We start from the raw sequence: 22,173 nt of genomic DNA on the forward strand, positions 1-22,173 counted from the left end.
CCTTTTAATAAAGATATTGCACTGTTAGTAGAATCATCCCTTTAAGACAGTTTAGTATCTTGTCTTCAGATTTACACACAAAAAAAGTGTCACCCTATTACTGGAGAGTGCTGTGGAATTGGGCTGTGCGGCAGTCAGACGATGTCTTTGTGTCCTGTGTGTTTCAGGGCCCTGGGCGTGACGCTGTGGGAGCTATTTGAGAACGGCTCGCAACCCTACCAACACCTGTCTGACAGAGAGGTGCTAATCCACGTCATAAAGGAGCAGCAGATTAAACTCTTCAAGCCCCCTCTGGAGCTGCCTTACTCTGACCGATGGTAAGCCCCTGTTCTTGAGAGGAGACACACACCCAGTGTCTGTTTGATTATTTACTTACAGGAGTAAATAATAAAGTACAGGAGGAGTGCATGTTGGTGTTTGTGGCCCTCCGCACACCTTGGCACCCTGTGTTGAATGTGGATGCAGGTGTGTGGGCGTTGTTCTAGTGAGTGTGAGAGCCGCATTTGTGGGTGTGACCGTCTACACTCCTAGTCTCTCCCGCCGATGGTCACATCTACTCTACATTGTCTGAGTGGGCTCTGTCGACAAGCCCCAGAGCGAGATATGTCTGTAGGTATGAGTGGTTGTGGTTCCCAGGACTCTGTGAAGACACTGGTGTGCACATGTGCATAGATCAAATCCATGCATGTATCTGTGTGAGTGAAAGTGTGAGTGCCAGTCCTCCATTTCCTGCCTCAACACTCTGCCCTCTAGCCTCCTGCCGGTGAATCACCCAGGTTGCCTGGTGACTAAAGAGGGATATGTATCTGCTATTGCGTGTGTGCCGATATATAAATATTTACTTATGGGTGGGGGGAGGAGGGTTTTGCAGACAGAAAATAAGAGAAATTCAGAAATAATTGCGTGAAAGGCTCAGCCATTATTGGATGATGTGTTTAGTGATCGTTTTCCACATCCTGTTTTTGCAGGAATGTTAAGTAGCTGTGCTCAATCTCATTACCAGTTATCCTATTGGGCTGCATGTCATCTGTCGATTGAGCTAGGTCAAAGAAGTATCGAAAGTTAGTGTAGATGTTATGACGGAAGGTAATGCATATTTAGGATGCTGTTTAGTCAAGTTAGAACATAGTCAATTTTTGTTGTTTTCTCTAATCCATGGCCAAGGTGGGGGGGTGGAGATTGATTTGGACAGGAGGGAGGAGATTAGAGGCCCTGCCACTGCAGTATTTAATCTATAAATGTATTTCTTAAACAATAGGACTAAGATTTAGACTTGGAGAAACTCAGTTTGATTTGGTTGCTAAAACCGAATCTGCCATTGTTATTGTTTTCTTCATTATCATTACAGATTTCTACATCCTTGCCAAAAAAATGACAACTGTAGAAAGCATCTTATTTATTATTAGCCAGCTGTTACTAAAATATACATTGTTAGTAGAATAAGGTAATCCCATTTTCAATAACTGCAGTGTCAGGTGAAACTCAGTACTGTAGTGTGGTGTGATTGTGCTGTTCTGTCTCTGCAGGTATGAGGTGTTGCAGTTCTGTTGGCTCACCCCTGACAAGAGGGCCACAGCTGAGGAGGTGCACCGGCTACTTACCTACCTCCGAATGCAGGGCCAGAAGGAGTCTGAGGACGACTTCGAGCAGCGCTGGATTGCACTCAAGCCCAACCCCTCCGCCCGGCAAACCACAATCAGCCACTCGTCCTTCCCTATTCTGGAGCAGTTTGTGGACGATGGGCTGAGCCGCGAGATGGACGAGGTGCTTACGGTGACGGAGACCAGCCATGGCCTGAGCTTCGAGTATGTCTGGGAGGCAGCCAAGCATGACCACTATGACGACCACGGCACCTCCGGCATCGACTCCACACTCAACTACCACAGTGTGTTCTTCCCTGTGCCGCCCTATGAGAAGCCTGCCTTCACGGAGCCAGAGGTGCTGAAGGGGGTGGATGGTGCACCGCAAGGTCCCTCGGCTGGGGTCCCCGGAGTGCTCCCTGTTTTCGATGCCCACAAGACAGCCACAGGGAGCGAGTACTACATCCAGCTGGAGGAGCAGGGGGAGGGCAGCCTGGAAGGGGATGAGAACCAGGGCCCTGCAGGCCCCCGAGACGCCCCCGAGCGCGAGTCAGCCCAGGACAGGCACTCGCAGTACGTGGTCTTGCGGGATATCCGCCTGGATGAGTCCAGCACCGACGTGGATTTCTTCCACCGCAGTATAGACTCCAAGGACTCCAATTTACCCGAGAGCCAGGCCGGCTCCTCCAGTGACCTGGACAGTCCCTACCACACTAACATCTTCAGAGATGGCACTACTAAGCTGGAGGACTCTTGGAGCCGGGGTTTCCTGGAGCTGCCTGAGCTCAACGGGAACCGCTTCCAGAAAGGAACGTCCCTGGAGTCGGACTTCAAGAGCACAGGGATGAGCTTCGGCAGCTCTTTTTTAGGAGAAGACCGGGAAGCAATGTACTTGGAGAGTATAGAGGAAAGCCCTAACTCAGTGCGGCTACTGAACACTGAGAAACTGGAGGAGAACTTCATGTTTCTCAAGGAGAAAAGCTTGATGAAGGATACTTCGTCTTCATCAAAGAACAACACGGATTCCAATTGTGAGTTTTTAGATGCTGATTTAAACAGCATTCCAGATATGGACTTCAAAATACTTTCTGGGGATAGTTTGCACAGTAAGACTTTGAGTCCTGGTGAAAGAGATGAGAATGTGGGCTTAAAAAGTCCCTTAAGGTTTGAAGGGGATCCATTTTCCTCCAAGGAGGAGTTTTTGAACTTTCTTAGTCCTGATTCAAATGATTCTTTACAGACTTTAGTAAAAAATGAAACACTGTTGCCTTCAAGTTTGCAGGTTGTAGGAGACAGCTGTAGTGATCCGCTACAGTGTAGAAATAGCTCTTCCAATGAAGAATGTGTTTTACTGCATTCCTCCGAAAAGGGGAGTGATTTAACTCTTGACTCTACCTCTGAGAGTGCTGAGGTCTCTGCAAGTCCAACTAACTGCCACCAGTCCCCCCTGTTCTGTGAAAGTGCCACTAAGGACATCTCATGCGACATTGCCAAAAAACCCAGCCTCATAGAAGGTGCGGAAACGTCCGAAAAAGATGTGCCCCGTGCTGTAATCAAAGACCCTGCAAAGCATGCTAGCTTCGCTTCTGTCCCGGCACATGTCGATACTGCAGCTCTGGACAATGGCCTTACAATGGGGTTTGCCAGTGAAGGCTCGATAAGCAGCCCAGTTAAAGATGTGAAAAACAGTGTAGCCCCTTCTACCACTGAGCTGCAACACATTAATGGCTGTATGCTGGAAGAACCCTTAGTGGGTCTTGAGAATAATAGTGTCTCTGACACGTCATCGCATGGGACATCTGCTCCCTGCATAGACCAGATCAGTCAAGATAGTCTTCTGGATGACAGTGTGTCGACCACTATGCTGACCATTGAACAATCTGCTGACACCCCAGACTCCTTAGATTCTCTGGACATGCACGGTCTAGTAGGGCCGGCAGAAATGCTCAGCACCACTGCTGCCCAGAAGCTCCAGCCCCCTTACAAGACCGCAGACAGTGGTTACGAAACGGAGAATCTGGAATCTCCCGAGTGGAATTCACAGTCGATTGTCAAAGATCCTTCCCCGGAAGACACGACCCCTAGCATCACCGATGCGCTGGTCAAGGTCCCTCTCCCGCCTCCGGAGATCATCGTCTCGGAGGTAGAGACTGAGCTGCATCCAGAGGAGCCGGAGCCAGAGCCAGCTGCCCCTGGCCAACCACAGGCTGCAGCTTCGGCTATGGAGCTTTCCTCCAGTGCCAACCAAAACTCCTACCGAGACTCGGCCTACTTCTCCGATAACGATTCGGAGCCCGAGAAGAAGTTGGAAGAGGTCAACGGGAGCAGCTCCAGTGATGCCACTCGCACGGCCAATGAGAATTTTAGGTCTATAGACGGTGATGTCGGCAGCGGAGTAGTAAGTATCCCGAGTCTGGACAGGGTTGCTGAAGAGGATGTGCAGCCCACAGAGGAGCCCACCCAGGACGTGGAAGCTGCTGCAAAGCCCCCACTGGAGAAGAGAGTAGAAGCTGGAGCCAAAGCTGCAGGTTTCAGAGCAAACAGCCTACCAGAGCTGGTGCTGACCACTGAGGAGGACTGGGATAAGGAAGTGCCTGTTTCCATTGACAGCATCGAGGAGCCAGAGAGACCCAGTGGAAAAAGCCGCTCTGAGGAAGCTGCCCACCCTCCTGAGGTCAGCGGGCTTTCTGAATACCCAGACGCCACCTTCCCTGTGCCGCAGCTGCCCACGCCGGGAGACACCACGATGCACGAGAAGTTGGTGCTGTCCCACCAGAGCGAGGGCCCCAAGCTGAAGGAGCCCGACATCGAGGGAAAGTATCTGGGCAAGCTGGACAGCCTGGCCATGGCAGGGGGGCTAGAGGACGGCATGGAGGCGGATGAGGAGGACGAGAACAGCGACGATTCAGACGATGACATGCGGGCCTACCACCTGCACAGCGCCAGCTCTGACAGCGAGGACGACACCACCCACCCCGTGCCCATCATCATCACCGACAATGATGATGGCAAAGACCTCAAGAGCCTGCTGAAGGTGGCATCCCCACGGCCCGCCCAGCCCTCCCCACTGGGGTCACGGGACTCTAACTTAAGGAGAAAGGCCGTGAGCTTCTTTGATGACGTCACTGTTTACCTCTTTGACCAGGTACCGTTTTTAATTTTTTACAGAATTCTCAGCTTTTCAATTCCAGCTGAGATTTTGTCCACCTTTTTCATTTAGGATTGCATTTGTAAATTTAAAAAGTAATTTTAGACTTGGTCAGTAAGACGAGGACCCATTTATTATTATAACTACCTTTCCCAACCCAACTTTCCCAAGTCATACTCCACTTTCACATAAACGTAAAATGTGAATTACGTTGCGTGTTGTGTTCAAGATGCAACAGGTATGACAGGCTTTCTTACCTGCTGTGCATAAAATATAAATTATTTCCAGTTGAAGACCAGGCTCTTCTTTATTACCATTATTCAACACATCCACGCACACAAATCCTGCTTTGTTGGCACAGAGGCTATTTTTGAAAGTTCCCCTATCATAGCTGTGACTCAGAGAGGAGCTAACAAGGTGGATTCAATTTATTTTCCTCTTTAAGGACCCCCAGTCACCTCATGTTTCACACTGACAAGGAACTGTTAGCTTCTTTGTTACCGATTTGTCATCCCATTTACTCTGCTTGGTGGGAAGTTAGAATTAAATTATATTTTGGTGATGTGGAGCTTCTGTCACAAGCTAACTCTCACAGAAGAGTTTTGAGATGGGATAACAGCATGGGTCAGTTTAGTTTGTCATGATTGTGGTGTAGGTTTAAATTTAGGGTAAAGCTTTGAAGGAGTGGTAGGGTCGCGATTGGGGTGAATGAATCCGAACATCCAAGATGTATTACCAGTTTCCTTAGGTGAAGGTGGAGTTTGCAATGTATTTTATGCTACAATTATAGGGGATAAGGGCAAATCAAATCAAAAGTTAGGGTTTGAATTGGGCTTTGGGTTAAGGTTTTGAATTGGGTTATGCGATGTGTTCTGTGTTCAAGTTTAGTATACTGATTAGGGCTGTGCTGCTCACACCCTGAACAGCAGGGGGCGGTAGTGAGCAGTGGCCATATAATAAACTGTTAATGCCACTAAGAATACAAATCAAACCCTGTCTGGAAATTCAATGGAGCACTCCCTCCCTCCCCTGCCTAACCCTGGTGCCTCTTTACAGGAGACCCCCACCAAAGAACTCGGGGACCATTCCTCAGGCTCCAACAGCCGCGTGTCGGAGTTCAGCAGCCCGGTGCCCTCCTCCAGCTACCTGAACCGCTTCACCAACTCGGAGAGCTCCACAGATGAAGAAGGTACTTCTGCTCAGACACTGCTGGCAGTAGCCGTGGCACCATTCTGCGGGGTTTTAGTGGGCTTTTCCTATTTTCTATCTCTGTATAGATATTTCAATGCCACAGAGAAAGCAGCCCACCGTCAGAAGCTAATATCATATCTTCCTTCTCCAGATCCATTAATGTACATTGTTATGTAGAGTTAGACCTATGCAAACTGACTTTTTTATCAGATTTCACCAGCCCCTATATGGCATATCACTCAGCATTTAGTTACTGGCAGCCCGTTCGTTTCCTGCTGATGGTTTCTGTGCGAGCAGTGAGTGATCTCTGTAGAGGTGCGCCCTCTCCTTGCCAGGGTGGATTAACTGTGTGGGTTGTCGTGTCTTGCAGGTGGGGGCTTCGAGTGGGATGATGATTTCTCCTCTCCTGAGCCCTCCTTCATCTCCAAGACCGCCAGCCACCTGATCATCTCCAAGACGTCTCCCACGGTGTCGTCGCGCTACTTCTCCCCCCCACCACCCTCCCGCCTCGCCGAGCAGGGCTGGAGCAACCCCTCCACCTACTCTCGTTTCTCCATCTCCCCGGCCAGCATCGCCAGCTTCTCCCTCACCCACCTCACCGACTCGGACGTCGAGCAAGGAGGCAAGCACCCCCCCACCACGCCACCACGCCACCACACCCACAATGGGCACCGCACACACCTACATACACTCACACTCTCACAAATACACTGAGCTCTGGTAACTTCTTATGCCATGTAAATCCATCCATCCAATCTATACATTACCAATAACTGCTTCATCTTGTTCAGGGTCACAGTGAGCCAGAGTCTAATAGTGCTATTCATTCTGCCAATGGGCCACCCACACCATTTTCATATACATTTATTTTCTGAATCTCCCCCAACAATCTACACATTTGTAAGGCCTTGCTGATTTTGTTTCAGATCAACAGAATATACAGGGATGATGTTTCCCATGATGATTCATTAGGGTTTAATGTAACTGGATTTTACTGGAACTCTTTACAGGAGGAGAAAAAAAAATGTTGTAGTATTAAAAATATTACTTTTACATCTATACACCATTGTATGATAAACATCTAAAGAAGCTGCATGAAGCAAATGTTATATGATCTAAAGTGTGTTTAGAAAAAAATACTGAATTCAGCATGTTGCAATGAGTTGTGCAGGATAAGATAGTGCACTAGCTGGTTCCTGTTAAGCCATGATGTCATTTTTTTTGGAGAAGAGGCATTTTTTAAGACCTTAGTGTAATATCCATTACTTTTTCTCTTCTGATGTGACAAATAGTAGCAATTCCATTGTCATTATTCCACAAAGCTGGTTAGAACTCTCTGGTACAGGCAGATTTACATTTTATACTCACACACACGCACGCGCTTGCAAACTGACAGTAATTTACATCAATACCACAAACACCATCAATTTCTCGGGAAGAAAATCTCTCATGATTGAGATTTAAGAGGCATGGTGATACTGCAGGATCATATCCTTTTGTGTTACGATTATAACTGAATTCTAGTCGCTGAAACAGCTGACTGAGACATGGAGGCCTTGAGCAGCAGCTGCAGCAGCAGCAGTCGCTGTGGCACGTCGGCCCTGGTTGAGTCTGGAAGCGCTGCTGTTGTCATGATGACACAGGAGGCTGCGCTTGCTTTCGTTTATTCTGCGGCCCTGAAATCATGGAAAGAGTGACTTATCCCCTTTCGTATTTTTATGATTTGAAATGAGTCAGTGCTTAATGGCTTGTACTGTGGACTGGAATAGCTTTTTTTTTTTTTTTAAACAGCTGAGACCCATTTAAAACCAGGCATAGGACATCTGCTGCCTGAGTGGCCACTGACGTCACTGTGCACAGTGTGTGGTTTACCCAGCACCCTCTCTGTCGGGCTACTCCAATATTCTGCAGCCCTTACTCATGAAGTGTCGTCCCTGCCATAGTGCTCTGCAGGTGGCATGTTACATTCTGGGTGTAGTGCCCATATGGTGCCATGGAACTCAGCAGCGCTTCTCTGAAGAACACGTATATAATCAGAAAATGTACAAGCTTTTGAGGAGACTCTCGCTCACCTGTTGTCTTGGAATTTCTTCTAGCCATTTCTTGACGAGACCCAAAGAGTTACCTTGAGCTGTATGGCTGGGCAGTCGGAGCCTCACATCTTTTGTGTTAAAACCAAACAAATACGTAAACAAATACGTTTTGATGAAATACTTTATCTCCCATTTGTGACCTGGGGTCCTGATTTCATCGTGGTGCTAGAAGCAATGCTATGTGTTGAATTACTGGAAACCCCGTCGTATTCTCCTGTGGTCAAAACTAGAGTGTTGGTTCCTTTGACTTGTCCACATGCATATGTCCTAATGCATGCATGTTGCCCACACCATGCATATGACTTTGCACACCTTGTTCTGTTTCAATTAGAAAAGGGGAATGTGTGAAGTTTATCCCAGGTTTTCCCTTGTGTGAGAACTGATGCATGATTGGAGCTCAAACCCAGTGCTGCTGTTTTCAATGGCAGTGCTGAAAAGTATTTTGCCTAGCACTCCCCCCCCACCCTACCTGCTGTTCAATGCTTTAATGTTCAGGATTATGTGTACAGCTGTGCCCATGTACTTCTGGCTGTCTTGTTTGTGGCAGTCGTGTTTGTGTGCTTGTACAGGGAGCGGGGATGGCTATTTTAAGTTCTAACCTTGTACAAGTTCCAGCTGTGGGAGGTGTGTGAGGGGGGTGAGGGCATACAACTCGTTCTGAACCTGAGCAGGTGCACAACAGAAGATAAACTCCGGCCTTGTCTCTAATCAGAGTGTGGCTGGTATGCACTGAAAAACCATGCTTAGTTCAAACCAGCACCATCTAGCACTGAGTGGGAATGAAGCCTATGTTTTGGGGGAAAAAAATACTGTATTGCCCAAGGTAGACAGTCTAGAGGCAAATTGAATTCCCTTTTCAGACACACTTGGGGATTGTTGTGTTAAATGTATTAAACTTACCTTGCCTTTAGAATTGTAAAACTACATTTAAATCATCGGGTTTCTTCATGTTCTGCATAAATGTAACCAGACATTTGAATGTGTGTGTTTGAGAGAGATTCAGCAAATTTGCAGGCGGTAGGGTCTGAATGTGAGTGAGTGAGTTAGTGTTTACAGTACACATGGCACTCTTTTAGGAAAAACTCAGCTAGAGGAGTTTATCTGTAGTCTCTGAACAAAGCAAACATAGCACCAGGGGGCAGGAGCGGGGTGGGGGGTGTTGGGGGGTGTACTTGATATGAGAACTTAATTTACAAGTGAGGAATGAACTCCCTAAGAAAGTTTCCACATTATAGCAACAGTGCCGACTGATTAGATAGAGGGGAGATTGTGGGAGGGGTCCAGGGTGGGCTGGGTCAAGGACATGGTTAGGGGAGATAGGGGAGACCAGAGTGGGGATAACGACTCACTCCCTACCGGGTCCTCTGGGAGCTGCACAGATGTGACACCGAGAGCTGTGTGTGTAGGTTGGTAGGGTAAAAATCTGTAGAATTTACATGTCAGACATCCCACACTGTACCAGTTCTCGTGAAATACTCCATACATCCATCAGTACGGTATAGAAAAGTACAAAAAGATGCCACACACTCCTATATCTGCATTTGAGGAATCTCTTATTCCGGGTGAAGGGTCTTTTCTGTGTGCATTTTGTGGCCAGAGACTTCCATAATCTCTTTTTATTTGTTTTCTGTCTTTCTGCAGGAAGCAGTGAGGACGGGGAGAAGGATTAAAGGCTGAAACCCTCGTCGTCCGCCAAGGTTTCAGTGGACCTGCTGTCACAGAGGGAGTAGCACAGGAAAACACGTCTGGAGAAAAGCCCCATTTTGTAGGATTGCTTCGACCACGTGAGCGGAGAGCTCTTCGCAGTGGGCAGTGCCGGTCCCCTTTCTCTGGGCAGGCCCTGCTTTGAGAAAGGCCGGCAGAAGGGGAGCTGGAGGCGACACTGAGTTACAACAATGAATGAGCCAAACCCCCCCCTCCCCCATTTCATTTCCTACGACTTAACGAGACTAGGCTGGTCGATCGCAGGCTGCATTTCCACAATCATAAAAACTGAAACTTCTCGAGTATTATTTTCTTAAAGGAACTGTAACAGGCCAGACACAAATGCCCCACTTCCTGTTCGCTTGTTCAGTCCCGTCAGTTGCCTCACATTCAGGCTGTCCGAAGGCTACTCTGAGCCTTTTGTAATTTGTTTGGTTGATAAAATGCGTGCGCTCTCTTGGCAGGGGTGGAAGCAGCAGCCCCTTTTTCCTTACTTGTAATGTTTCTGCAGACATGTAAGCAATAAGGAGTTCCCCCAGAACACTGTGCAGTGGCGTGGATTGGGACCGTAATTGACACGATGTTTCCTTAAAAAGCAAATTCTCTGCTGCTAACAAACAATCTTGCTCTTCTTCAGTTCTGCACTTGGCTGGCTCAGAACAAAAGCCCCATGGGGAATGTGGTGTTCCCCCGAAATCTGCACATTTTCTGCTTCATGTCCACGTGTTTCCACACAGGCGTCGCTGAGAGCGTGCGTTGGGATTTCAGTGTTCATATTGTTGTGTTCCATTGGGGGGATAAAACCCACCACATGTCTTGGTCAATTCACTGTAAAGATCAAATGTTAATGACAGCACCGATTGCAGTGATCGGTGAGAGAACGCACTGTTACAGAGTGAGGGACACTTGGACTTCCATCCATCCAGTCAGGAGTTTGAGTCACAGCAAAACTTTGCAAACAGGTTTAGAGGCACTGCAGCTGCTGCTGTCAGAATGTATTGTATATTTGTCCTGAGCTGGTGACAACCAAAGGGAGCTGAAGCCCTGGGGCTGGGTGGCCAGGAATGCCACTTCTAACAACTGTGGTCAAATTTGCTTAAAACAAATTGTATCGTTTCAGCTTAACTCTGCGCAGCCTTTTCTAACTGCGAGGTGTGAGATAAAGGCAGGTGGTATTTGCCTCTGCTCCAGTCTATGTAAATTAGGGATAGCTTGTGTGTGTGTGTGTCTGTGTGTTACGAAACATTCCTAAGCACCTCTCGAGAACCGTTGTAGTCTAAAGGCCGGAATCGATGACCAAAAACGGGTCGCCGAGAGAATTGCAAAGAACGTCCTCTCTGTGTGACCTCGGCAGCAGTTACACAGTTGTGTGTGTTATAGGGTTCTCAAGTGTGGGTCTCTTTTTAAGAATGGGTTTGTGGGGATGTGCCCATAGGAATAGTATCACTACAGTCTATTATTATTATTATTATTATTATTATTACTTTATTTTGTATTATCAGTGGTTCGCCAAGAATACATTGATCACTCTCAGTTGTAATTGTGTGTTTCTGTTGCTCAGAGATGAAAAACCAAACCCAAAGCGAGGCAGGCCCGTGTTGTGGACTGGCTGACCTGGCACATCTCCACGTCTGAGTTCTGTTCTCATGCATTTCAGTGTGACACAGAGGAGCTGAAGATTCTTGACAATACCAGAATGTAATATAAATAAGCTTGGTATCAAGAAAACAAGTGCAATGAAGTCGTTTTTATTTTTATTATCATTATTAATTATATTTTATAGGTGGAGGGGATCATCTTTGGGCATTCCTCCCCCCCCCCCCTCATTAAGCTCTAAACGTGCATTAATTTGTAGAGGAGCCTCTGACCTCCTGCTTGGCCACCTGTTCGTAGGGTTTTGTGCACTCATTCAGTGGATTTCAGATGGGGAGAACACCCATCACTTCAAACTGGTCCCTCCTGTTTTTTTGTTTTGTCCTCTAGCTTAACCTTCAGTTGACCTGATAAGTATATTGAAGCGTTTCTTGTGGGGAAAAAAGATAACAATAAATCCCAGTTACTTCACATATAGGGCAACGCATCTAAAACCTAGATTTGAGAAATGCATAATAGGCTGTTAATTTAGGACCACTATATAATAATCATTAATAACCTTTTTCTTTTATTAATCATGCTCTGTAGTTGAGGGATTTTGACTTTCCAAAAATGGTTTAAGATTTAATAATCAAAGTAATAATCGGCCATTTTTTGACATTTTTGTTAGAAACTGGTTAGTCTGCCCTATTGGCAAATTTAAGGCTGGTGTAATTGAGTTTTGCATCAGGATCCCAATAGCTGGAGTCTGAGAAGCAGTAGAAAAGGGGGAAATAAAAACAAATGTGATCCACTTCTGTACCAACCGAAAGAGGTTCTAGACTTTAAGGACACAACTGATATTTTCTATGTTTTCATATAAAATGGTATACAGTAATGATGATATAGGTATAGTTTAAAGAAATATGTAAAGAATGAAACCACAACAAATTCTTCCAAATTTAACCAGTTAAATTCAGATATGTCTTCGTTTGGTAAGACAATAGCTTTCTTTTGGTTAACATCTGGTGGAATCCCAAAGATTGTTTTATAGGTGGTGTACACTTTTCAAAATAAGATGCCAATATGTTGTTAATAGAAGCCCTTTTTATTCAAGTACAGTTGTCACTGTATTTAAACAATAAAAGGTAATTACTTTTAATACCAGCAGCCTGTGCTACAGATGATAAACTTGAAATTTTATTTAATAAAATTCTGATGTTTTATTCTATATACATTTGCTTAATCTTGCACATTTGAGAAGTGTAACTTAATGTTGAATGGTACTGCTGTATATAAGTGTTTAATTTTGTCTGTAAATGGGGAATGATGTAACAGAGTCCTAGGTATGAGTTTTTCATTTTGTAATTTAATCACTACATAAAGGCAACATATCATGGTAAAAAATAAGTATAAATAAATAAATAAAATACAAATCCAGAAATAAATAAATACAAGAACAGTGACGAAAAAAAACAAATCAGGTCATCCTGTCCTTAAAACGTGTACATTTTTAAAAATTGTAATATTTTTACTTCACATTGATGATCATGCATAGTGTAATGAATTGTTTATAATTAAATACACTATGTTTATTTAATATTGAGAATAAATGAAAATTGAATTGTAAATTTATTTATATTTTCCATGTTATTTGAATGTTTTGTCCCCCCGATTTGTTTATTTTACAAGGATATCAAAAGAAAAGCTACAGAATTTATATCCATTTCTACTATCTCTACATACATTGTATTACCTGATATATTGGGACAAGCCTGACAGTACTTGTTTGAGGTCTTGTGTTGATTAGAGGTGGTTGTTTTTATGTAGCACACAGTGACTGATACTTATTTGGATAGTACAGTCAACTGCCAGTCAACATTGAAGGAGTTTTATGGTGAGATCCTGTACATCTGCCAACACAGTAACACACCCTGCTGCGAGGCTAGGAGTGTAACACAACGCTTCAAGGGGAATTAGACTGATAATATCTCATGGCCCTGCTCAGACAAATATCCAGACACCTCCAGGAAAACCTGTAAAAGCCACTCGTGAAGAGAAGTCTGAGACCAGCCCGAGTCCCTGCCACAGAAACTGACCACAGGAGGAATGGCAGAGTATTGCACTGGTCAGTGTCCGACACTGCAGCAGTCTTTGGGGGCCCAAGGGCTGGCCTACACTGTAATCAATATAGTCTATTGCAATGTCTTGGTTACTGTCTGGTGTCCCATTATTTTTGGTTGTACACTGTACATATATACACGTCTTGTGGCCTATAAGAATCTTAAACCCCTGCCCTTTCCTGGCTCACCCCAAGGGGTGTCGTCCTTGGTCACAGTCACCCTTTCCCTACATTCAGAAAGGTTTTAAATGTATTACACATTCAGTGTTAATTATCAAGGCTTTTTATTTATTTGTTTTATTTATTTATAAATATTAAGCTGGTGTATTGAGTGTGAGGAATGCCGGCTAATCTCCTGACAGGAGCTGGAGCAGAAGTGGGTGGGTAAGTTCACCTCTGAATGGGAGACCTGGCTTTCTTATCCCAGTATAAACATGTCTTTAGCTTTAAATAGGTTTGAACAATTCTGTAGAAACAAGGAATGCCTTGTGGGAATGCAAATGTGCAAAATGCAAATAGTGAGAGGGAATATAACTGGAAGAGCTGCTCTGGGGATGAGCGGAGAGCCATGCAAAATAACCCATTTTGCAGCAATGCCTCTGAAAACCTGAAATGAATACTTATCTATATGCAAATAGGAAACCTAAATATACTTTGCTTTTGAACCTCATGTTACAATACTCTGTATAGACTAAACCAGCGTGTCTGTGTACATGTGTATATTAATATTGTGATGATCAGTGTCTCTTGTTGCAGGAAGTTAGTATGTTGTCCCATGCAACAGTGGGAGCCAGTGGATGCATGTAGGGTTAATAGTGGAGGAGTTTGCCTCCACATCTTTATTTGACATCTTTTAGTAAAGTTGCAGCAGGAATATGATCAAGCAGGACCCCAGAACACATGGAAAGAGCTGCGTCTTTGCTTTCATAATCCCCTCCCTCCTTGACGTGACGTCATGCATGACACAGGCACCCCGGCACGTGGCGCAGGTCTGCGTTACCGGCGCTGTCATACCGTTGCTATAGAGACTCTTAACACGGAGGAGCGATTCACTCATCCCTGCAGCCCGCAATCCGGCCTGTATTGCAAATAATACATATTTAACATGCGTCTTCTTTGATTAAATAATTTCATTTAATAAGTAAACGATTTTTGATTATTTGTATTGTTACAGAACTCGTGTACTTTAATATACAGACTCGACTACAGTTTATTCAGTAATCAGGTACATTTAACTGAAACGCTGTCATACTTTTATTAGGTATATCCGTTAAATAAGTGTGGCATTAGGCAGAGCTCACAGTTGTGGTCGAGTTCTTGCAGCGCAGTTTTCCGCAGTGCTGCGCAGAGCTGCAGAATCCCTCCGAACCCATTCGCGGAGCAGAGCAGAGCTGCGCAGAGCTGCGGAAATGTCTCTGCTCTCGCCGTGTGCCCCGCCCTCTCTGCGCAGGCGAGCCTCTGATTGGTCCGCCTCGCAGCGCTACGTGTACAATTGAGAGCCACAGGTAGCGGCGCTCGTCCCTCCAGCTCCAGCGTCCCTGAGCGCAGGTCTGCGGCCGGAGGACAGGACCTGTCACTGGACACAGACTCCACCTGTGAACGGATTACACCCCTCACACAGACACTCCGGACAACATCATCTCCTTATAAACTTTTCCCCTCCCTTCATTTTCTTTTTCCTCATCAGGTAAGTTAGAACAAATGTATAATTATCTCTTTCTCTCTATACATATGTGTGTGTGTGTATTTTAAAATATTGTGCATGCTAATGTATTTTTAGGTATGTTTTAAGGGGCCACTGTAAATCAGACTGACCTACAGGTACAATAAATTACTTATTATCTGACTTTTATCATTCATCTAACGATTAAGTTGTGCCTTAAGTTTATTTGCTCCAAACAATGTGTTGTTGCGCACTTGTGGTGCCATTAAACACTAGCAAATAAATGTATTTCTATCTTCCCATTGTTTTTAATACAAATAAAACGAAGGTTGGAGAAAGTATGCTATAAAACAGACCAGTGGCTCCAGTGCTGTTTATCCATGATAAACACTGCCTGGGCTGCATTAAGCTTTTAGATAAATTCTCCTGCCCAGTATTTGTCCGATCACACCTTAAGAAAACAGTCTTACATATAAACAAACTGAAGGAAAATATACAGCTGATAGCGCTGAGTGCAGCATGAAAGTGAAGAATGCAGTCGGAATGACTTGTACATGAATTAAATGATATCATCTGCCGATTCACGATTGCAATAGTGATCAGTAACGTGGAAAGAATACAAGGCACTAAAGTGATAACCCCTCTTACTAAGATGATAGCAGCACTGCGCAGGAGCCGTAAAGGGACACGGTTGAGTTGTAATGTGTCCCCAGTGAAATATATTACAACAGAGCCGTCACATTTAAACTGCTGTCAATGCCATGAAACCAAGTTACAAAAGACAAGGGGGGAATTATTTGGCTTGCATTAAGCAACTATTGTGTGTTTCTTAGCGGACGCCCTTACCCCGGGGGACTGGCAGTTGTAATCACTTAGAGTAAATAAAGAACAATTATGTGCAGAACTACTAATATTTGACAGTTTTTACACGGTTGTCATTGCCATGCCACCGAGATGGAAGACGTGTCTAGCGTGGCGGTCCAGCGTCGCGCCTCGGGGTTGGGGCAGCATCCCCTACGTGCCAGGCGACTGTAGGTGCTGTGGGGGCCGTGCAGTCTGCTATCCAGTGCAGAAGACATGAAAAGCGCAGACACCCCCCCGCACTTCATTGCTAATATCCATCTCAACCCACCGCTCTGTAATACGAAACTTTCTATGGTCTTTTACTGTTAAAGATAGTCTATCTCTCTTAACATTATCAATCGATTTCAACATCATCCAGTGAGTCAACCAATGGTTTAAATATATTTCCTACATTGCAGAACAGTAGTATCTTAGTTCTGCTTTGTCCACTTATTCGTGTGTGTCAGCTGTTCCCACGATAACTAAGCTATTCTGCCCCAATTAAAGCAGCCAATTGTTGGTGCTTTTGTAAGTTACAAGCACATCCACAGTTATTTGTGCATAGCTCATTACAACCTATTTCCCTTCATAGCGCTTTTGTAATGAAGACCGTAATAAGGCAACTGACATTTGAACATGATTGAATTAAAGGTTTGATGGACACTGCGAAACACTCCTTCATTGGTCTGCCATCAGTCCTCATGATTTACGCACATTGCGCATGTTGCACACGGGCTACTCACACCTGCGCGCTGCGCATCGTTTCTGTTCTTACTTCCTCGCTGTTGTGTTTTTGGCTTAAAAGCCACAGAAGAGTTTCCCAATGAAATTGTCCATGATGAAAAATCGCTGGGTTTTCTTTCCCGTCCGTCCTTCTGGAAACGTGGGATGCTCCCAGGAGTGCTCCTCATTAAGGAGTACGGGTTTAACTACTACCCCCCTCTAACTGCACACGTACAGTGACACCACCTGTCTTAATTGATTTCCACTTTCTCCAAATGTTTTACTATGAATCCTTGACGTGATCATCACTTCATGGCATGATCGATTCGCGAAAATAATCCGGAATTTAAGTTCGCCCCATGCGGATCTATAGAGTATCGATGGCGTAGCTATAGCAGTTTGCAAAACCATCGGCACCCAAAACGTGGATTCATCAAACAACAGAGAAAAGAGAAAAGAGAAAACGCGGCTCCTCAACTCCCGATTGGATTTCATGGCAAGCCGTTTTAACATGTAATCGTCAAATTAGTGATATCATTTATTTATATATATATATATATATATATACATATCAGCAATTGTGACACTTTTTTATATCAGAAAAATAATATATAATATAAAAAATACAGTTGTTGAAATGAGACATCGAATTGCTGAAATCTGAGCTGATTTGAGCTGATTGCAGTCCTCTGGTGTCGAGCTGGTAAAACGAGGATGCGCGGCGGCCAGTGGCGGGTCTGCGGCTCTGTTCCCCGGTGCATCTGTGATTAAGACGTTGAAATGCTAATATAGTTAATTAGATGCTCTAAATTAGCATGTAGTTTGTGTGATTCTTTCTACTTAATAAGCAATGTTTAAAGGGAATTTTGCTCAGCATGCAGCAATACATTGTTCCATGTATTTATTGATCTATCTATTTAATTTTGATTAAGAGGTCTCTGGAGAACGTGTTTCAAGGCGAAAAGTTTGATTCCTGTGGGGGTTCAACGGGTCAGGTGTTGAAGAGATTTCCCTCAAAACGGCCGATTTTTGTCACGGCAAAGCATTAGAATCACAGAAAAACGCAGCGACGCTCAGGATCGCACTCTGGTGGCCACAATGAAGAATTACAACACATAACATATATAAACTAAATACGGTATCAGCCGATTTTAGTAATCATCTTTATTTGATCTTTATTTTAATTATTTTATCTTTATTTATGTATTAATTTAGTTGGTTAATTTGCTGTATTTGTTAGGAAACAAATCAGATCTCAAAACCGTGAAAATACATTCATGAAATGTATAATACATTGTAATTAGTCCAGAGCCTTCCTAACTCCCATCACATATATGAATTATATTGACAATTGAGAATTAGGTGGTTTATTAATTTAATAATTAATTGGTTTCATTAATTCATCTGTGTTTCACAAATAAACAAATTCAAAGAAATTAAATTAATTAAATTAAATAATCACAGAAAGCGATTCTCAATCATTCAGTGCTAACACATGGTCTGTAATTATTCATTACACCCACCAGGGGCAGTATAGAGCGTCGCTGCGTTCCTCTGATTCTCATGCTTTACTGGGACAAAAAATCGGTCGTTTTCGGGGAAATTTCTTGAGCAGCAGACCTTTAAATTAACGCAGTAAAACATATGAATGGAAAAACTATACATGAAATATGCAATATATTTAAGGTATTAATTAGTAACTATGAAAAATGTATCAGTAAACCACCAATTCGATTTTCAGTGTAATTTTCATTAAAACGAACTGTAATATAATGTATGCACTTACTGTGAGAAAACGACCATTTTGAGGAAAATGTTTTATCTACTCAACCCTTACATTAATGAATTGTGTATTGTTTGGATAAGACATCAGAACCTATATTAAGAGTAAAATAAATATATAAATATCATCAAGAATGTTAATATATTCAATTGATTTTAAATTGTGTTGAAATTAATTTTGTCACCAGGGTTTAATACTTAGATTTGTCTGTGGGCCTAATCGATTCAAATGGTTCACTGACAAAACAAGCTTTTTAAATTGAAATCTCTTAGCTACCTAATACTTAAATACTTTGTGACATCTTTGCTAACCGATACAAATATATCCATTTACCTTAAAAAGCCGTTTCATTACACAAAATTGTGGGTGACAATGCTATCTTGAGTGGAGTGTTCACTCATTTGATTCTAAGGCTTTGTGTGAAGAGGCTTCAGTGAAAATAGCAGATATTTTTCGAGGGTGAATCTGCTATTCCCCTGAAAAAGGTTACCGGTACCCTCATTTCACCCAACCATTTTGTAAGGTCCAAGGAACTAGTCTGAGAATCAGAACAGTAGTTATAGGAGTTATCATTTTTATATAACTAAATGGAATAGAATACATGTGTACATATTTGAATACAAAGTAAAATTTAATCCTAAATAAACACAAAAAGACAGGTCTTCAAGAATTTAGATGTAAATGTTATGTCATGCAAGACAATTTCAGCCACAATGGTAAACTGTATGTTTTACATAAGCTTTTTATGTGAATAAAACTCAAGTGTTGAAAGCTGGGTGTTGTGTAGTTAGCAGGGTGCAAGGCATCATGGGAGATACATAATCTCCTTCCCTTCACTGTTCATTTCAGGTGTGAAAAACCCAGAATATATCACCAGAAGGATTGGTCACTGTGTTCCTTAAGAATTAAATAACCTCTCATATCAGAGTGTGATCTAGTTTTGCATATGAAACTTTATTTTGGGATTGTTTTTGGTTTCATCTAAGCTGCCTTATTCGGAGTATGTTTGTGGTGAAAATGGTGATTGGGTCTTCTCTGCTCTCACACCCTACCTTTGGAATACTCCTCCCAAATCCACGGAGACCCTCCAGCTCAATCCACAGGTTTATGGACTCTTATTTGTGGCTCGTGCAGTTACCTGGGTGGTGTTTAATGTATTGTGGAGCTTTCCTTAGATGTGCTTGTGCTGTGATTGCAGGAGCAGAGAGCCGACAGGGCCGAGCTGCAGGGTGAGCAGGATGAAGTCGAAGGGCAAAGCAGTGAAGCGCAGCCGCCAGCCCTCGGTGGAGACAGACCAGGAGTTCCAGCCCGAGCCGGAGCTGGAGCCCGGGTCCAGCGAGCAGGAGGGGTCCGAGGTCTCCCTGAGGCTGGGCAGCAGGCGGGGCCGTGGTGGAGCGGATGCAGGCGTGGCGTCGGGCCCCAAGAGACGTCGGCAGCACAGCAGCGCCAAGGAGCGCAACGTGCGGCGGCTGGAGAGCAACGAGCGCGAGCGGCAGAGGATGCACAAGCTCAACAATGCCTTCCAGGCCCTGCGCGAGGCCATCCCCCACGTCAAGACAGAGAAGAAGCTCTCCAAGATAGAGACCCTCACCCTGGCCAAGAACTACATCAAATCCCTCACCACCATCATCCTGGGCATGTCCAGCGGCTGCCTGCCCCACGCCGAGGGCCAGGAACATGCCAGTGCCGCCAAGCTGCTGCAGTGCTACCAGAAGCAGCTGGAGGACGAGAGCGAGGCGGGCCTGGCCCAGTTCCTGACACAGATACACAGCTTCAGCCAGGGCAGCTAGCCCTCCCTGGCAGACAGAGGGGGGGCCCAGGGGCAGCACACTGAGAAATGAGAACTCCTGCCTTCATAAAACTAGAGTATACAAAAAAGAAAGACCAGGAGACTCCACACACCTTTCACACAGTGTCTTGAAGCTCCTATGGTCAGAGCTGGACTGTAAATAAACATCAACAACAAAAACAAAGACCCCCCCCACCCCTTTTTTATTCCCTGTGGTGTTATGGCTGGGCTTCAGCAGGTGTTTGAAAAGCTACAGATCGCTCTCTCCTCGCCCTCACCAAAGCCCTGCCAGCAACCTGTACAGCAACGCTTAAGACATTATTTTTTTACTATGGAAAAACAAAACAGGGTTTTGAGAGTGTAAACCTATGTATTGATTTTAATTATCTTCCTTTTTGTTTACCGTCTGCCCCCCCACCCCATTTTGTTCTGGGACTCGGAGGTTTGTTATCTGGAGTCTGGGATAAGGAAAATTAAAAAGCTTCTTCAAGTTGACTTTGTAAAGCACACAGGTAGAAAACCGTGCATTACAGCCTTACTGCAGTGGGACTGCGCTCAGACAGACTCATTTCAAAGGAGAAACTGTAGAACTGTAGTAAACTATAGTTGCTATTAATTTATTTGTTGGAATAATGGAATATTAAAGATTTTCTTAGTATACCTATCCCTTCTCATTAGACTGCATGTGTGTGTGTAGATATATGTATGTATATATGATGGATTATTACCCGTGTGACTTTGAATCCAGCAGATGCACGATTGACGTCAGAAAAGTTCTAGATGAGAAAAAATATGATCGAAGCAGGAGTAAAAACAAATTAAGTCACCAATAGATCATAAAGCACCAAGGATCCCTTTCAATCACAAATGAAAGACATAACATAAAGACAAAGACTCTATAACAGAAGCAATGCATTCCCAGGCCTATTCTAATCAGGGGTTGAACTATTCAGTGTTTGTTTTCCTTATCAATATAAATCTAAATAGTTTGTCGTTAAAACGTATTTGCATCCCAGTAATGAGAAAAAACGTTTAATTTGCGGTGGAGTACAAGGCACAATGAGAAAAGGGACACTGGAAGAGAGAGAGAGGGAGAGAGAGAGCAATGGGAAGGGATGTAGTGGTTAATGTCACTTAACTCTTCTGTTCCTATAAAGGATGAAACCAAAATCAGGAGCTTCATCCAGACATGGAGGTGGAAAATAACAACTTTGATGAGTTTTTAACAACTTTTTCAGAGTGTAATTAAAGGGAATTGGTTCAAAAGATTAGGAAATCGAAAACTGCAACCTTCAAGCGCCAATTATAATGCAGTCAAATGAGTCTCCTCGTCTCACAGCTGTATTACACCCATTCAAATTCCATGTAAAATAAGGCGAATTAGAGGAAGTCTAATGGCCCATCCGGCTCCTCCAGTTCCTGATGCCAGCCCCTCAGGCCACCATGCACAAACACGTCACAAACATGTCACCATAAATTCCCTACATGTGAAACTGGACAGAACCTAAAGATTTGAAGCACAGATTCAATCAGAATGAATCTTCCTCAATCAGGGGAAGAAAGCATTGCACTGCCAAACTTATATTCTAATTATTGACTTTCATTTTCTCCTATTGTAAACTGCCTAAAATCCAAGGTTCACATCTGCTAACCCCTAAGTGCTGTCAGACTGTATGCAGATTTAAGGAAATCGACGGGCAGAATTGAAGACTGACCTCTGTCTAAGAGAATACAAAGTACAAATAATGCATTGTCTGTCTGTGCCTGGAAGGGGAAAGTAGGAAACTCAGATGAACCAAAGTTATATTCTTGAAATGTTTTATTTTTCTTGCTGTAAAGATTTATGATTGTAAATACAAAATTCAAACATGGTCATCAATGTTTTTATTATATTTATGTATATATCTTAAGAAAAGTTACAAGGCTGGTTAATAAAGGTCTGATTTTAAGTTCTAAACTGTA

General features: G+C 43.9%; 2 protein-coding genes across 3 annotated transcripts in view; both read left to right on the forward strand.

Annotated features, from left to right (window-relative positions):
- Nucleotides 1–12,919, forward strand: part of lmtk2 (lemur tyrosine kinase 2) — a 58,145-nt gene extending 45,226 nt beyond the window's left edge. For both annotated transcript variants that reach the window (XM_066689859.1, XM_066689860.1), the window contains exons 10-14: nucleotides 168–317; nucleotides 1,527–4,725; nucleotides 5,785–5,917; nucleotides 6,290–6,541; nucleotides 9,654–12,919. In XM_066689859.1, the coding sequence (XP_066545956.1) occupies nucleotides 168–317; nucleotides 1,527–4,725; nucleotides 5,785–5,917; nucleotides 6,290–6,541; nucleotides 9,654–9,682 (3,763 nt within the window). In that variant the 3' untranslated portion in view covers nucleotides 9,683–12,919. The remainder of the gene's footprint in view (nucleotides 1–167; nucleotides 318–1,526; nucleotides 4,726–5,784; nucleotides 5,918–6,289; nucleotides 6,542–9,653) is intronic.
- Nucleotides 12,920–14,564: 1,645 nt separating this feature from the next.
- bhlha15 (basic helix-loop-helix family, member a15) lies at nucleotides 14,565–22,173 on the forward strand. The gene is made up of 2 exons (XM_066689698.1): nucleotides 14,565–15,097; nucleotides 19,621–22,173. Exon 2 carries the CDS (start codon nucleotides 19,661–19,663, stop codon nucleotides 20,210–20,212), a length of 552 nt encoding a protein of 183 aa, XP_066545795.1. The 5' UTR covers nucleotides 14,565–15,097; nucleotides 19,621–19,660; the 3' UTR covers nucleotides 20,213–22,173.

This window comes from Amia ocellicauda, chromosome 17 (assembly GCF_036373705.1).
Source record: "Amia ocellicauda isolate fAmiCal2 chromosome 17, fAmiCal2.hap1, whole genome shotgun sequence".
NCBI classification, from domain to species: Eukaryota; Metazoa; Chordata; class Actinopteri; order Amiiformes; family Amiidae; genus Amia; species Amia ocellicauda.

Excerpts from the sequence above, each read along its gene's own strand:
- bhlha15 (XM_066689698.1), top strand. The coding sequence starts at position 19,661 with ATGAAGTCGAAGGGCAAAGCAGTGAAGCGCAGCCGCCAGCCCTCGGTG.